Below are 17,508 nucleotides of genomic sequence, written 5' to 3'. Positions count from 1 at the left end.
CAAACTTCACATACAAGCAACATGATTTACACCTTGTTCTTATGTATTTTCAACAGTGGAGTTTCTACACACCATAGATTAAGGTGTGGAGCTCTGCTGTACCTCGAGTATTAATGCAATTACTATTGTTCTTCTATTCAATTCTGCTTGTTCTTGTTCCAAGATATTCATTCGCACTCAAGAACTTGATGAATGTGATGATTATGTGACGCTCATCATCATTCTCACTTATGAACAAGTGACTGACAACCACTTTGTTCTACAAGCAAACAAGGCTCTAATGTTTATCTCTTGGATTCCTGATTGCACGATGCATGGTTGATCGCCTGACAACCGAGCCAGCCATTCCGTGAGATCAGAGTCTTCGTGGTATAGGCAAGAACTGATGGCGGCATTCAAGAGAATCCGGAAGGTCTAACCTTGTCTGTGGTATTCTGAGTAGGATTCAATGATTGAATGACTGTGACGTGCTTCAAACTCCTGAGGGCGGGGCGTTAGTGACAGACGCAAAAGAATCACTGGATTCTATTCCGGCCTGATCGAGAACCGACAGATGCATAGCCGTGCTGTGACAAGGTGCGTTGAACATTTCCACTGAGAGGATGGGAGGTAGCCACTGACAACGGTGAAACCCTTGCTTAAGCTTGCCATGGAAAGGAGTAAGAAGGATTGGATGAAGACAGTAGGAAAGCAGAGAGACGGAAGGGAAGGCATCTTCATACGCTTATCTGAAGTTCCTACCAATGAATTACATAAGTATCTCTATCTTTATCTTTATGTTTTATGCGTTTATCACCATACCCATTTGAGTTTGCCTGACTAAGATTTACAAGATGACCATAGCTTGCTTCATACCAACAATCTCCGTGGGATCGACCCTTACTCGCGTAAGGTTTATTACTTGGACGACCCAGTGCACTTGCTGGTTAGTTGTGCGAAGTTGTGTTAATGCCATGGTATTGAACACCAAGTTTTTGGGATTCATTACTGGGGATTATGAGAGTTGTGAAAAGTATTGTTCACAATTTTGCGCACCAAGTTTTTGGCGCCGTTGCCGGGGATTGTTTGAGTATGGACAACTGAAGGTTCATCTTGTTGCTTAGATTAGGTATTTTTCTTCAGAGTTCTTAAGAATGAAATCTAGTGTTTCAAGGTGATGTTCTTATCATCACCAAAGCTGATTGATTCTCATCAATTTAGCTCTTGAATGCAATGTCTTGCTGAAGCTTGGCTAGCCATGTCTAATTCCTTTAGACTAAAGCTTTAGACTAACATTGCATGATTCCTGGAATTCTCATTAAGAATTTTGATATGTTTATTTTCTTTTCCACTTAATTTTCGAAAAAATAAAAAAAATTACAAAATCATAGAAACCAAAAATATTTTATGTTTCTTGTTGAGTCTAGTGTCTCATTTTAAGTTTGGTGTCAATTGCATGTTTCTGTTCTTCTTGCATTCATGTGTCTTAAGTGATCTTCAAGATGTTCTTGATGATTTCATTACTCTGATCTTTAAATTCTCTTGACTTGAGTGTTTTGTGTTTTGTCATATGCATTCTCATTTTGTTATTGTCAGTAGTATACAAACTGCTAAGTTTGGTGTCTTGCATGCATTGTTATTTGATTTTAGTTGCATTTTGATTATTCCTCATTATTAAAAATCCAAAAATATTTTTAATTTGTGTCTTCTCAAGTCAATAATGCAGAGAATTGAAGATTCAGAACATACAGCAGAGGAATTGCACAGAAAAAGCTGGGCGTTCAAAACGCCCAGTGAAGAAGGACAGACTGGCGTTTAAACGCCAGCCAGGGTGCCTGGTTGGGCGTTTAACGCCCAAAAAGGTAGTGCATTGGGCGTTAAACACCAGAATGTGCACCATTCTGGGCGTTTAACGCCAGGATGGAACAAGGGGGAGGATTTTGTTTTCAAATCAATTTTTTTTCAAGTTTTCAAAGTTTTTCAAAATCAAATCTTTTTCAAATCATATCTTTTCAATCAAATGTTTTCAAAATCAATTTCTTTCCTTTTTCAAAGATACTTGCTAACAATTAATGATTTGATTGAACATTTTAAGTATGTTGCCTTTTCTGTTGAGAAAGGTTTAATGTTTGAATCATATCTTTTCTTGTTAGCCAAGTCATTAACTTTTAAAATCAAATCTTTTTAAAATTGTTTTCAAATCATATTTTCTCAATCACATTTTTTTTTAAAAAAAACCAATCATATCTTCTTAACCACATCTTTTTCAAAATAGTTTTCAATCAAATCTTTTTGACTTCTAATTTCAAATTCTTTTTCAAAAATCACTTGATTTCTTTCTCACTCTTATTTTCGAAAATTAATTAGTGTTTTTCAAAAATGTTTTCAAATTCTTTTACTTAATTTTTGAAAATCACCTTCCCTCCTCTCACATCCTTCTATTTATGGACTAACACTATTCCTCAATGCACAATTTGAACTCCATCTTTCTTGATAAGTTCGAATTTTCTACCTTTGTCTTCTATTTTTCTTTTCCTCTGACACCTCAAGGAATCTCTATACTGTGACATAGAGGATTCCACACTTTCTTGTTCTCTTCTCTTTCATATGAGCAGGAACAAAGACAAAAGCATTCTTGTTGAAGCTGACCCTGAACCTGAAAGGACCTTGAAGCGAAAGCTAAGAGAAGCTAAGGCACAACTCTCTGCAGAGGACCTAACAGAAATCTTCAAAGAAGAACACATGGCAGCCGAAAACAACAACAATGCCAACAATGCAAGGAAGGTGCTGGGTGACTTTACTGCACCTACTCCCGACTTCTATGGGAGAAGCATCTCTATCCCTGCCATTGGAGCAAACAACTTTGAGCTTAAGCCTCAATTAGTTTCTCTAATGCAACAGAATTGCAAGTTTCATGGACTTCCATTGGAAGATCCTTATCAGTTTTTGGCTGAGTTCTTGCAAATCTGTGACACTGTCAAGACTAATGGGGTTGACCCTGAGGTCTACAGACTTATGCTATTCCCTTTTGCTGTAAGAGATAGAGCTAGGACATGGTTGGACTCACAACCTAAAGAAAGCCTGGACTCATGGGAAAAGCTAGTCAATGCCTTCTTGGCAAAGTTCTTTCCACCTCAAAAATTGAGTAAGCTTAGAGTGGAAGTCCAAACCTTCAGACAGAAGGATGGAGAATCCCTCTATGAAGCTTGGGAAAGATACAAACAATTGATCAGAAAATGTCCTTTTGACATGCTTTCTGAATGGAGCATCAAAGGTATTTTCTATGATGGTCTCTCTGAACTATCCAAGATGTCTTTGGATAGCTCTGCTGGAGGATCTCTTCATTTGAAGAAGATGCCTACAGAAGCTCAAGAGCTTATTGAAATGGTTGCAAATAACCAATTCATGTACACTTCTGAAAGAAATCCTGTGAACAATGGGGCAAATCAGAAGAAAGGAGTTCTTGAGATTGATGCTCTGAATGCCATTCTGGCTCAGAACAAGATATTGACTCAACAAGTCAATTTGATCTCTCAAAGTCTGTCTGGAATGCAAAATGCACCAAGCAGTACTAAGGATGCTTCATCTGAAGAAGAAGCTTATGATCCTGAGAACCCTTCAATGGAAGAGGTGAATTACCTAGGAGAACCCTATGGAAACACCTATAATTCTTCATGGAGAAATCATCCAAATTTTTCATGGAAGGATCAACAGAGACCTCAACAAGGTTTCAACAACAATAATGGTGGAAGAAACAAGTTTAGCAATGGCAAGCCTTTTCCATCATCTTCTCAGCAACAGACAGAGAGTTTCAAGCAGAGCCACTCTGACTTGGCAACCATGGTCTCTGATCTAATCAAAACCACTCAAAGTTTCATGACTGAAACAAGGTCCTCCATTAGAAACTTGGAGGCACAAGTGGGACAGCTGAGCAAGAAAATTACTGAACTCCCTCCTAGTACTCTTCCAAGCAATACAGAAGAAAATCCAAAAGGAGAGTGCAAGGCCATCAACATGGCCGAATTTGGAGAGGAAGGAGAGGAAGTGAACGCCACTGAGGAAGACCTCAATGGGCGTGCACTGACCTCCACTGAGTTCCCCAATGAGGAACCATGGGAATCTGAGGCTCAAAATGAGACCATAGAGATTCCATTGGACTTACTTCTGCCTTTCATGAGCTCTGATGAGTATTCCTCCTCTGAAGAGGATGAGTATGTCACTGAAGAGCAAGTTGCTAAATACCTTGGAGCAATCATGAAGCTAAATGACAAGTTATTTGGAAATGAGACTTGGGAGAACGAACCCCCTTTGCTCACCAAAGAATTGGATGACTTGTCTAGGCAGAAATTACCTCAAAAGAGGCAGGACCCTGGGAAGTTCTCCATACCTTGTACCATAGACACCATGACCTTCAACAAGGCTCTGTGTGACTTAGGGTCAAGTGTAAACCTCATGCCTCTCTCTGTAATGGAGAAGCTAGGGATCTTTGAGGTACAAGCTGCAAGAATCTCACTAGAGATGGCAGACAACTCAAGAAAACAAGCTCATGGACTTGTAGAGGATGTCTTGGTGAAGATTGAAAACCATTACATCCCTGCTGATTTCATAGTCCTAGAGACTGGGAAGTGCATGGATGAAACCATCATCCTTGGCAGACCCTTCCTAGCCACAGCAAAGGCTGTGATTGATGTTGATAGAGGCGAACTGATCATTCAAGTGAATGAAGAATCCTTTGTGTTTAAGGCTCAAGGATATCCCTCTGTCACCATGGAGAGGAAGCATGAAGAGCTTCTCTCAAATCAGAGTCAAACAGAGCCCCCACAGTCAAACTCTAAGTTTGGTGTTGGGAGGCCACAACCAAACTCTAAGTTTGGTGTTGAACCCCCACATTCAAACTCTAAGTTTGGTGTTGGGAGGTTCCCACATTGCTCTGATCATTTGTGAGGCTCCATGAGAGCCATTTGTCAAGCTACTGACATTAAAGAAGCGCTTGTTGGGAGGCAACCCAATGTTACATTTTATCTATTTTCTTTTGTTATTTTATGTTTTTTGTAGGTTGATGATCATGAGAAGTCACAAAATCAATTGAAAAAGTAAAAACAGAATGAAAAACAGGAAGAAAAACAGCACACCCTGGAGGAAGAATTTACTGGCGTTTAAACGCCAGTAAGGCTAGCAGATGGGCGTTTAACGCCCAGTCTGGCACCATTCTGGGCGTTTAACGCCAGAAAGGGGCACCAGACTGGCGTTAAACGCCAAAAAAGGGCAAGAACCTGGCGTTAAACGCCAGAAAGGGGCGCCAGCCCGGCGTTTAACGCCAGAATTGTCTCAAAACGTGATTTTGCTTGCCATTTGGTGCAGGGATGACTTTTCCTTGACACCACAGGATCTGTGGACCCCACAGGATCCCCACCAACCCCACCACTCTCTCTCTTCTTCACTCATTCACCAATCACCTCAACACCTCTTCCCCAAAAACCCTTAACCTATCAAATCCCATCTTCTCTTCACCACTCACATCCATCCTTCATAAAACCCCACCTACCTCACCATTCAAATTCAAATCACTTTCCCACCCAAACCCACCCTCACTTGACCGAACCTTACCCTTCCCCCTCCCCTATATATACCCTTCTTCACCCCTTCATTTTCACACAACCTAAACACCACTTCTCCCCCTCTTTGGCCGAACACAAAGGCCATTCCCTTTTTCCTCATTTCTTCTTCTTCTACTCTCTTCTTTCTTCTTTTGCTCGAGGACGAGCAAACCTTTTAAGTTTGGTGTGGTAAAAGCGTTGCTTTTTCGTTTTTCCATAACCATTTATGGCATCCAAGGCCGGAGAAACCTCTAGAAAGAGGAAAGGGAAGGCAAAAGCTTCCACCTCCGAGTCATGGGAGATGGAAAGATTCATCTCAAGGGTGCATCAAGACCACTTCTATGAAGTTGTGGCCTTGAAGAAGGTGATCCCCGAGGTCCCTTTTTCACTCAAAAAGGGTGAATATCCGGAGATAAGACATGAGATCCGAAGAAGAGGTTGGGAAGTTCTTACCAACCCCATTCAACAAGTCGGAATCTTAATGGTTCAAGAGTTCTATGCCAATGCATGGATCACCAAGAACCATGATCAAAGTGTGAACCCGGATCCAAAGAATTATCTTACTATGGTTCGGGGGAAATACTTGGATTTTAGTCTGGAAAGTGTAAGGTTGGCATTCAATTTGCCCATGATGCAAGGAGATGAACATCCTTACACTAGAAGGGTCAACTTTGATCAAAGGTTGGACCAAGTCCTCACTGACATTTGTGAAGAGGGCGCCCAATGGAAGAGAGATTCAAGAGGGAAGCCGGTTCAATTGAGAAGGCATGACCTCAAACCCGTGGCTAGAGGATGGTTGGAGTTTATCCAACGCTCAATTATTCCCACTAGCAACCGGTCCGAAGTTACTCTAGACCGGGCCATCATGATTCATAGCATCATGATTGGAGAAGAAGTGGAAGTTCATGAGGTTATAGCCCAAGAACTCTATAAGGTGGCGGACAAGTCCTCTACCTTAGCAAGGTTAGCCTTTCCTCATCTCATTTGTCACCTCTGTTATTCAGTTGGAGTTGACATAGAGGGAGACATCCCCATTGATGAGGACAAGCCCATCACTAAGAAGAGGATGGAGCAAACAAGAGACCCCTCTCATCATGAGATCCCTGAGATACCTCAAGGGATGCACCTTCCTCCACAAAACTATTGGGAGCAACTGAACACCTCCCTAGGAGAATTGAGTTCCAACATGGGACAACTAAGGGTGGAGCACCAAGAACATTCCATCCTCCTCCATGAAATTAGAGAAGATCAAAGAATCATGAGAGAGGAGCAACAAAGACAAGGAAGAGATATTGAGGAGCTCAAGCACTCCATAGGATCTTCAAGAGGAAGAAAGAGCCGCCATCACTAAGGTGGACCCGTTCTTTAATCTCCTTGTTCTTTATTTTCTTGTTTTTTCGAAATTTTAGTGCTTATGTTTATCTATGTTTGTGTCTTATGATCATTAGTGTCTTAGTGTCTATGCCTTAAAGTTATGAATGTCCTATGAATCCATCACCTTTCTTAAATGAAAAATGTTCTTAATTGAAAAAGAAAAGAATTGCATGAATTTTGAATTTTATAGCAGTTTAATTATTTTGATGTGGTGGCATTACTTTTGTCTTCTGAATGTATGCTTAAACAGTGCATATGTCTTTTGAATTTGTGGTTCATGAATGTTGGCTCTTGAAAGAATGATGAAAAAGGAGACATGTTACTGAGGATCTAAAAAATCATAAAAATGATTCTTGAAGCAAGAAAAAGCAGTGAATACAAAAAAAAGGAAAAAAAAAAGAGAAAAGGAAAAAACGAAAAAGAAAAAAAAGAAAGAGAAAAAGAAAGAAAAAGAAAGAAGTAAAGTTGTGATCCAAGGCAAAAAGAGTGTGCTTAAGAACCCTGGACACCTCTAATTGGGGACTCTAGCAAAGTTGAGTCACAATCTGAAAAGGTTCACCCAATTATGTGTCTGTGGCATCTATGTATCCGGTGGTAATACTGGAAGACAGAGTGCTTTGGGCCACGGCCAAGACTCAATAAGTAGCTGTGTTCAAGAATCATCATACTTAACTAGGAGAATCAATAACACTATCTGGATTCTGAGTTCCTAAAGAAGCCAATCATTCTGAATTTCAAAGGATAAACTGAGATGCCAAAACTGTTCAGAGGCAAAAAGCTAAAAGCCCCGCTCATCTAATTAATACTGATCTTCATAGATGTTTTTGGAGTTCATTGCATATTCTCTTCTTTTTATCTTATTTGATTTTTAGTTGCTTGGGGACAAGCAACAATTTAAGTTTGGTGTTGTGATGAGCGGATAATTTGTACACTTTTTGGCATTGTTTTTAGTATATTTTTAGTATATTTGGTTTAGTTTTTAGTATATTTTTATTAGTTTTTAGTTAAAATTCACTTTTCTGGACTTTACTATGAGTTTGTGTGTTTTTCTGTGATTTCAGGTATTTTCTGGCTGAAATTGAGGGACCTGAGCAAAAATCTGATTCAAAGACTGAAAAAGGACTGCAGATGCTGTTGGATTCTGACCTCCCTGCACTCGAAGTGGATTTTCTGGAGCTACAGAAGCCCAATTGGCGCGCTCTCAACGGCGTTGAAAAGTAGACATCCTGGGCATTCCAGCAATATATGATAGTCCATACTTTGCCCAAGATTTGATGGCCCAAACCGGCGTTCAAAGTGACCCTCAGAAATTCCAGCGTTAAACGCCGGAACTGGCACCTAAATGGGAGTTAAACGCCCAAACTGGCATAAAAGCTGGCGTTTAACTCCAAGAAGAGTCTCTACACGAAAATGCTTCATTGCTCAGCCCAAGCACACACCAAGTGGGCCCGGAAGTGGATTTTTATGTCATTTACTCATCTTTGTAAACCTTAGGCTACTAGTTTTCTATAAGTAGGACCTTTTACTATTGTATTGAGACATCTGGGTAGCTATCCTCATTTTATGCTATCTTAGATCATTGGGGGGCTGGCCATTCGGCCATGCCTAGACCTTGTTCTTATGTATTTTCAATGGTGGAGTTTCTACACACCATAGATTAAGGTGTGGAGCTCTGCTGTACCTCGAGTATTAATGCAATTACTATTGTTCTTCTATTCAATTCTGCTTGTTCTTGTTCCAAGATATTCATTCGCACTCAAGAACTTGATGAATGTGATGATTATGTGACGCTCATCATCATTCTCACTTATGAACAAGTGACTGACAACCACTTTGTTCTACAAGCAAACAAGGCTCTAATGTTTATCTCTTGGATTCCTGATTGCACGATGCATGGTTGATCGCCTGACAACCGAGCCAGCCATTCCGTGAGATCAGAGTCTTCGTGGTATAGGCAAGAACTGATGGTGGCATTCAAGAGAATCCGGAAGCTCTAACCTTGTCTGTGGTATTCTGAGTAGGATTCAATGATTGAATGACTGTGACGTGCTTCAAACTCCTGAGGGCGGGGCGTTAGTGACAGACGCAAAAGAATCACTGGATTCTATTCCGGCCTGATCGAGAACCGACAGATGGATAGCCGTGCCGTGACAGGGTGCGTTGAACATTTCCACTGAGAGGATGGAAGGTAGCCACTGACAACGGTGAAACCCTTGCTTAAGCTTGCCATGGAAAGGAATAAGAAGGATTGGATGAAGACAGTAGGAAAGCAGAGAGACGGAAGGGAAGGCATCTTCATACGCTTATCTGAAGTTCCTACCAATGAATTACATAAGTATCTCTATCTTTATCTTTATGTTTTATGCGTTTATCACCATACCCATTTGAGTTTGCCTGACTAAGATTTACAAGATGACCATAGCTTGCTTCATACCAACAATCTCCGTGGGATCGACCCTTACTCGCGTAAGGTTTATTACTTGGACGACCTAGTGCACTTGCTGGTTAGTTGTGCGAAGTTGTGTTAATGCCATGGTATTGAACACCAAGTTTTTGGGATTCATTACTGGGGATTATGAGAGTTGTGAAAAGTATTGTTCACAATTTTGCGCACCAAACACAAAGTCAAAAATCAAAGGAAAATATAAAATATGCAATTGACACCAAACCCTGAACAAGACACTAAACTCACGAAAAAAATTAAAAATTGATGAAGAAAAATAATATTTTTGAAAAGAAATTTTTGAAAAGAACTTATCCTCTCAGAATTTAATGACTCTATAACAATAAAATAAAAAAAATAAATTATTCCTAATCTAAGAAATAAAATAAACCTTTAGCTGTTCAAACTCGAACAATCCCCGGCAACGGCGCCAAAAACTTGGTGCACGAAAAGCAATCTCACTCTTTGACAATTCGCACAAGTAACCAGCAAGTGCACTGGGTCGTCCAAGTAATACCTTACGTGAGTAAGGGTCGATCCCACGGAGATTATTGGTTTGAAGCAATCTATGTTTATTTAATTAATCTTAGTCTGGATGTCAATAAGGTTATTTGGATTTAATTGTAAGAAGTAAAAGTGTTTGGAATAAGTAATTGTTACTTTATTAATGAAGAATATGTTAGGGTTTTGGAGATGCTTTGTCCTCTGAACTTCAACTCTTCCTTGAAATCCTTTTCCACACGCAAGGCTCCTTCCATGGCAAGCTGTATGTAGGGTGTCACCATTGTCAGTGGCTACCTCCCATCCTCTCAGTGAAAATGGTCCAGATGCTCTGTCACAGCACGGCTAATCAGCTGTTGGTTCTCGATCATGTTGGAATAGGATCCATTGATCCTTTTGCGTTTGTCATCACGCCCAGCAATCGCGAGTTTGAAGCTCGTCATAGCCATTCAATCCTTGAATCCTACTCGGAATACCACAGACAAGGTTTAGACCTTCCGGATCCTCAAGAATGGCCGCCATCAATTCTAGCTTATACCACGAAGATTCTGATTAAGGAATCTAAGAGAAGCTCATTCAGTCTGATGTAGAACGGAGGTGGTTGTCAGGCACACGTTCATGGATCTGAGGAAGGTGATGAATATCACGGATTATCACCTTCTTCATGTTTAAGTGCGAATGAACATCTTAGATAGGAACAAGCGTGTTTAAATGGAAAACAAAGGTAATTGTATTAATTCATCGAGACGCTGCAGAGCTCCTCACCCCCAACAATGGAGTTTAGAGACTCATGCTGTCAAAAGGTACAAATTTCAGATCTAAAATGTCATGAGGTGCAAAATAAGTCTCTAAAAGTTGTTTAAATAGTAAACTAGTAACCTAGGTTTACAGAAAATGAGTAAACTATGATAGATAGTGCAGAAATCCACTTCTGGGGCCCACTTGGTGTGTGCTGGGGGTGAGACTTAAGCTTCTCACGTGCCTGGGGCTGTTTTGGGCGTTCAACGCCAGGTTGTAACCTGTTTCTGGCGTTGAACTCCAGCTTGTAACCTGTTTCTGGCGCTGGACGCCAGACAGCAGCATGATATTGGCATTGAACGCCAGTTTACGTCGTCTATCTTCGCGCAAAGTATAGACTATTATATATTGCTGGAAAGCCCTGGATGTCTACTTTCCAACGCCGTTGAGAGCGCACCAATTGAACTCCTGTAGCTCCAGAAAATCCATTTCGAGTGTAGGGAGGTCAGAATCCAACAGCATCAGTAGTCCTTTTTCAGCCTAACTCAGATTTTTGCTCAGCTCCCTCAATTTCAGCCAGAAAATACCTGAAATCACAGAAAAACACACAAACTCATAGTAAAGTCCAGAAATATGATTTTTGCCTAAAAACTAATAATATTTAACTAAAAACTAATTAAAACATACTAAAATCTACATGAAATTACCCCCAAAAAGCGTATAAAATATCCGCTCATCACTAACCCACTAACTATTTGATATATTGCATCACTCACAACTAACAGTAATACTGACAGCAATACTATCTGCACATATTGTTCTTGCTTGTACTTGTTGGTTGTATGACAGGGAGAAGAAGCGGGGCTTCAACTTCCTTCGATTCTAAACCAGAGAGGACCCTCCTTAGATTAAGGAGGGAAGCAAGAGCAAAACGTGCAATCGGTGCTGAAGAGGAGGAGGAACACTTTGAACTAAACATGAAAGTCAACATTGAAAACCAACATGAAGAAGAGGCTCATAACCATGGGGGAGGAGGTAAAGCAAATCATGCTGGGGAGGATAGAAGAGTGTTAGGCTCTTACATCAATCCAAACCCAGGCAACTGTGGAAGTAGCATCCAAAAGCCAACAATCCATGCCAACAATTTCGAGCTAAAACCTCAGCTCATCACTCTTGTGCAAAATAATTGCTCATTTGGAGGAGGTGCTCAAGAAGATCCGAATCAACACTTGACCACCTTCTTGAGGATTTGTGACACAGTGAAGTCCAATGGAGTCCACCAAGATGTCTATAGGCTGCTATTGTTCCCTTTTTCACTCAGGGACAAGGCATCTAAATGGCTTGAATCCTTCCCAAAAGAAAGCCTGACAAATTGGGAGAAGGTAGTGAATAAGTTTTTGGCAAGGTTTTACCCCCCTCAAAGGATCAATAGGCTGAGAACTGAAGTGCAGACATTCAGACAGCAAGATGGGGAGACACTTTATGAAGCTTGGGAAAGGTTCAAAGACCTAACAAGGAGATGTCCACCAGATATGTTCAATGAATGGGTGCAGTTGCACATCTTCTATGAAGGATTGTCATATGAATCAAAGAAGGCAGTAGACCATTCCTCTGGAGGATCTTTGAACAAGAAGAAGACCATTGAAGAAGCCATAGATGTCATTGAGACTGTAGCTGAGAATGACTACTTCTATGCTTCCGAAAGAGGGAACACTAGAGGAGTGAATGAGCTAAATAATGTAGATGCTCTGCTGGCTCAGAACAAGCTCATTACCAAGCAGCTAGCTGACCTCACCAAGAAGATGGAGAGGAACCAAGTGGCAGCCATCACCACTTCATCAACAACCCAAGAAGGAATGGATGAAGAGGCAGAGGGTAATCTTGATCAAGCCAACTACATTGGGAATTCACCTAGACAGAACCATGATCCATACTCCAAAACCTACAACCCTGGATGGAGGAACCACCCAAACTTTGGGTGGGGGAATCAGCAAGATCAAAGCCAAGACCAGAGACGTTACAACTCTAACAACAATGCAGCTCATCAACAATTCACACAGAGGACATATCAACACCCCACAACAACACTTCTCCACACCCATATCAAAACCAAAATAATACCTCTCATCCTTCCACCTCTAATCCCAATCTACCATCAATTGATGACAGACTCTCTAAGCTTGAAACCTTACTTGAAGGAATATGCCAAGAGATTCAAGAAAACAAGGTGTTCAAAGAGGAGGTGCGAGCCAATATTAAGAACCAGGGAGAGACCATCAAGAAGCTGGAATTCCAAGTGGGATGCTTAGCTGAGAAGATTCCCAAACCTACTGATGGCTTCCCAAGTGATACGGAGAAAAACCCAAGAGGCGAAGCAAAGAAAGTAAGATGGGAAGATTACAAGATGGTCACTACAAGTGATAAGGAGACTGAAGACAAGCAAAGCAAACTCTCCAAACAGCCTGAAGACAACACAACAGAGGAGGAGGATAGAGATCACCAAGAACCAGAAATCTCACAACAAGAGCTATTGAAGCTCCATGCACCATTTCCCCAACTGCTCAATGGTGCTGTGGGGAAAAGAATATACTTAAGGTCCCTAGACTTTTTTGCATCTCTGCATGTGAACATACCATTCATCAAGGCCATCCAACAAATGCCTGCATTCATCAAGTATATGAAGGAACTTCTTCCCAGGAAAAGCTCAATCAAAGGAGGCCAGACTATAGTGATGAATAAGGAATGCAGTGCCCTTATTCAACCTGAGTTGCCTACAAGAAGAAGAGACCCAGGGAGTTTTCATATCCCCTGTGCCATAGGGGAAACAATGTTTGATAGAGCACTCTGTGATTTGGGGGCAAGCATCAACTTACTGCCCCTATCCCTGGTGAAGAGGCTGCAGATTAATGAGATAATGTCCACAGATGTAGTCATCAGACTAGCTGACAAGACTCAAAAGCAAGCAATAGGAGTGGTGGAAAATGTGTTGCTAAAGGTTGGGAAATACTTTCTCCCAATAGACTTTGTCATCCTGGACATGGAAGAGAGTCACACTCACCCAATCATATTGGGAAGACCCTTCCTAACTACGGCCAGAGCGCTCATAGATGTGGAGAAAGGGGAGCTAATATTGAGGATCCATGATGAACGGCTCAACTTTAATGTCTTCAAACTCTCACAAGAAGCAGACCAAGAGCACAAGGAACCAAGCAAAGATCGTAATGAGATGCTGAAGGAGGAAGCAAGCACTGAAGCACACCCAACCTATCTGGAGACCCCTTTGGTTGATAAACAAGGGAAACAGCAACTACCACAGCTCAAGGAAAAGTTGGAGGAACCTAAACCTCTAGAGGCATGTGAAGACAACATCACAACTCCCTTAGAAAAAGAAGTCATCAAGAGCAAGGCAATATCAAAGGACACAAGGAAGAAGGTACCAAGAAAGTGGAGGAACAAAAAGATCCCTACGAAAGACTTCTCTCCAGGAGATAGAGTGATCTCAGCTTACTTCCCGGATATCCCCCCTAATCTCCCCACTGTACCATCTCAGTTACCGAAAGTCTTCACAATCAACAGAGTTCTCTCCCTGGAACATATAGAGATCATTGATACAACCAATGGATACAAGTCCACAGCGAGAGGGGAGGACTTCAAGCATTACCAACCACCCTGATGAGGGAGAAACGTCAAGCTAGTGACGCTAAAGAAGCGCTTCATGGGAGGCAACCCATGTTTTATATGCTTTTAGAAGATAGTGAATAAGTCAACATTTATAAATTCCAACCCAAACTTGACAAACACTTGGTGAAAACCTTATTGTGCAGTATATAGTGAGGAACAAGTTTGGTGTTCAAAGCAAACCAAGATGCATGCTAGTCTTGGGAGCTTTGAACAAAACTTTTCATCACAGTGCTCCAAACTAAGTTTGGTGTCACCCCAAGGTGCCACCAATGTGCATATAAGGATACACAGTTAGTTAGTTAGTTGGAGTTCATAAATGAACAATCTAATCTTTTCTTTTCTTTGCCGTAAAATTTTAATTGTCTTTGGTTTGATATTATTCTCACATTTCTTATTTTGTCTTTATAGGGAAAAGAAAAGGAGCATTGATGGGGATTGATTGGACAATTAAATGGGGGAGGTTCGGCCACTTCATGAAGAGAACTACACACTTGTCTCAAGAAGGAACGCACGGGGAAACGTTGCCATGCAACATTGAAGAAAGGAGACCCTTGAAGACCGAACCATTCACTCTCATTAAGTGATGATCCTTGTCCTTCCTTCATGCACAACCCCAACCGTCCATCAAGCAACCATTCTTGCAATCCACACCTTCCGTTCTCTCATGATCTCCCAATATAAGGGAACCTTAGTGCAGCCTCACTCCTCACATTCAAATCCCCACTCTCCACACTTCACACTTTTGGCGTGCTAAACCCCTTCATCACAAATTGTCCTAGCCAACCCATTCTTCATCTATCCGTATCCTCAAATCACCTCAAAACAGCAACTCAAATTCATGGCATCATCAAGATCAAAGAGGCAAAAGAGGAAGGAACCCATGGAGAGTGTTCCATTCGATGAGAAGAGATTCAAAACTGCCTTTCATGAACGTGAATTTGAGCAGATAAGGGTCAGAAAGATATTGCCAGAATTAATCTTCCAAATCAATGCAAATGAGTCACCACAGATTCGGGAGAAAATCGAACAGAGAGGGTGGCAATTGCTCACAAGTCCAGAGGGGAAGATTAATTGAAACCTCATCAAAGAATTCTATGCAAATGTAGTGAGAGAAGATAAGACCAAGGCCCCAACCTTCAAAAGCTACGTGAGAGGAAAGGAGGTGGACTTCAGCCCAAATGCCATAACAAGAGCTCTTCACCTGAAATCACCTCATTTTGATGAGGCCAGCTATCAGGAAAAGATAAGTAAAAGCCCTGACAATGATGAGCTCACAGAGATAGTGACGGACATCTGTGTTATAGCAGCTGATTGGGATAGGTACGCAGATGGGAGACCCAAGTTCATCAAGAGGGGAGACCTTAGCCCTGAAGCCAAGGGGTGGTTTGAACTCGTAAGGAGGTCTATTCTACCAGCTGCAAATAATTCAGAGGTAAACATCAATCGAGCTACTATGGTGCATTGCTTAGTACAGGGTGGGGAGATCAATGTGCATGAACTCATCGCTGATGGGATTCAAAATTCAGCTGAGAAGGCTGATTCAGGTGCCAGGCTCTGGTACCCTAGCACCATTCTCAGGTTGTGCAACAAGGCCAAGGTAGTATTTGAGGACAGCAATCCAGACTGGGTAAACCTAGGAAGGCCAGTTACACTCGAGCGATTGGTCTATACCACACCTGCTCAGCAACAAAGAAGGCCACATATAGGAAGGCAAAAAGCTAAGGAAGGAACTCATCAAGAGGAATATCATCAAGAAGAATATCAACAAGAAGAGCATTATGACCCAGCCAACTTAAATATGACTCACCTTCTAAGAGCCATTGAGGATTTGGGAATGAGACATATGGAGGGACAAAAGTAAATACTTAACCTTCAGTCCAACTGGATGAGACAACAAGAAGAATGGCAGAAACAACACATGGAGTAGCAACAGGAGCAATACTCTCAACTCACTCAAGCCATCCACCAAGTTACAGAGAGGCAGGAGCGTCAAGATAAATGCCTTCAAGAGCTCAACCAGCGGCAACTAGCTCAGATGAAATCATTCAATGAGTTCAATGTGCTGAATGAAGAAAGGCAGCTACATAAAGAGGAGTTCAACATAAACACTCAGGCTAGGTTGAACTACATGTCCCGTAATATGCATCATTTACATTATGCCATTCCCACATACGATGAGGTCCAAAAAGAGTTTGTTGAACAAGAAGAAGGGAAGGTGAAACAGCAGAAGGACACACTACAGAAGAAGATGGAAGATGCTGGCTTCTGAAAGAAATTGCTTGGGAAAGGCAAAGGAAGTGGGAGCATAAGCACTCAAGAAAAGGACCAAGAGGACAGGCAAGAAGGAGAGCATGGGCAACCACATGAGTAAAAGGTGGTGGAGCTCCTTCTTTGGTTTATCTTTTTCTTTTTTTTTTTAATAAGGAAGATCTTGTATGAAATAGAACATGCTTCCATACTAGTTGAACAACTTTCAATTATGCATTTTAAGTTTTCTGATGAAGAAGTCTATGCTTGCTAGTCTTTATGTTACTGCATCATATCTTTACTTATTGTATGCTTGTCTTTAAAATCAAATGAAGAAGAGAATGTTTATGTTTCAAAAGACCAGAGTGGAGTTCATGATATGGAGTAATTTTCTGAGTCTTTGGTGTGATCATAAGTTAGCTAAGTTGGTTCAACCATAAGGTGGGAAGACAACTATCTGTCCTGAGTACTTTGCTTTGAATATACCGATGAGACTAAGTATATAACAAGATCCTAATAAGAGAAAGGGAAAGAACAATGAAAGTGAAAAACAAAAGAAAAAGAGTAAGCAATAAGGCTAGGCACCAATGGTTTAAATCTTAAGACATGTGTCTGTGGTGCTCCTGTGTGAGGGATCTACTTGGATGAATAAGCTCTCAGGAGTGCTTTATCACTTGGTAACTTGGGTTAACTAACCCGGGATTATCAGCTGAAAGTCCACTATCAAGAGTAACCCTCACCACAGAGCACTTAGTAACCCAAAGAGGTGCTGGACACCAAGGTCTCAAGAAGGAAAATAAATGAATCAGATGCCTGTGGTGTGTATGTATGGGGGAGAGACTTGAGGGAGTAAGTCCTTAGGGGGTGTCTCAACACCTAGCACCTTGAACCAACTAGTTCGGGAGTGTTGGCTGAAAGCTTATCTTAAAGAGTTGCCCCCTTACAGAG

The 17,508-nt window shown here is 41.3% G+C and overlaps 1 protein-coding gene and 1 non-coding gene across 2 annotated transcripts; one reads left to right on the top strand and one right to left on the bottom strand.

Annotated features, from left to right (window-relative positions):
* Positions 1-3,126: 3,126 nt before the first annotated feature.
* LOC130964706 (small nucleolar RNA R71) lies at positions 3,127-3,234 on the bottom strand. The gene has a single exon (XR_009080784.1). It is a non-coding gene; the product is annotated as a small nucleolar RNA R71 (small nucleolar RNA).
* Positions 3,235-12,434: 9,200 nt separating this feature from the next.
* Positions 12,435-14,305, top strand: LOC130962910 (uncharacterized). The gene is made up of 2 exons (XM_057889065.1): positions 12,435-12,648; positions 12,831-14,305. Exons 1-2 carry the CDS (start codon positions 12,435-12,437, stop codon positions 14,303-14,305), a joined length of 1,689 nt encoding a protein of 562 aa, XP_057745048.1.
* Positions 14,306-17,508: the final 3,203 nt, after the last annotated feature.

The sequence above is a fragment of the Arachis stenosperma genome, chromosome 2 (genome assembly GCF_014773155.1).
Source record: "Arachis stenosperma cultivar V10309 chromosome 2, arast.V10309.gnm1.PFL2, whole genome shotgun sequence".
NCBI lineage: Eukaryota > Viridiplantae > Streptophyta > Magnoliopsida > Fabales > Fabaceae > Arachis > Arachis stenosperma.
The sequence above is the reverse complement of the archived record's forward strand: the minus strand, read 5'-3'. Positions and strand labels throughout refer to the sequence as shown.

Coding starts and splice junctions, on each gene's coding strand:
- LOC130962910 (XM_057889065.1), top strand. CDS start 12,435: ATGGAGAGGAACCAAGTGGCAGCCATCACCACTTCATCAACAACCCAA. Junction 12,649..12,830: donor TCAAAGCCAAGACCAGAGAC/GTTACAACTCTA, acceptor CCTTACTTGAAG/GAATATGCCAAGAGATTCAA.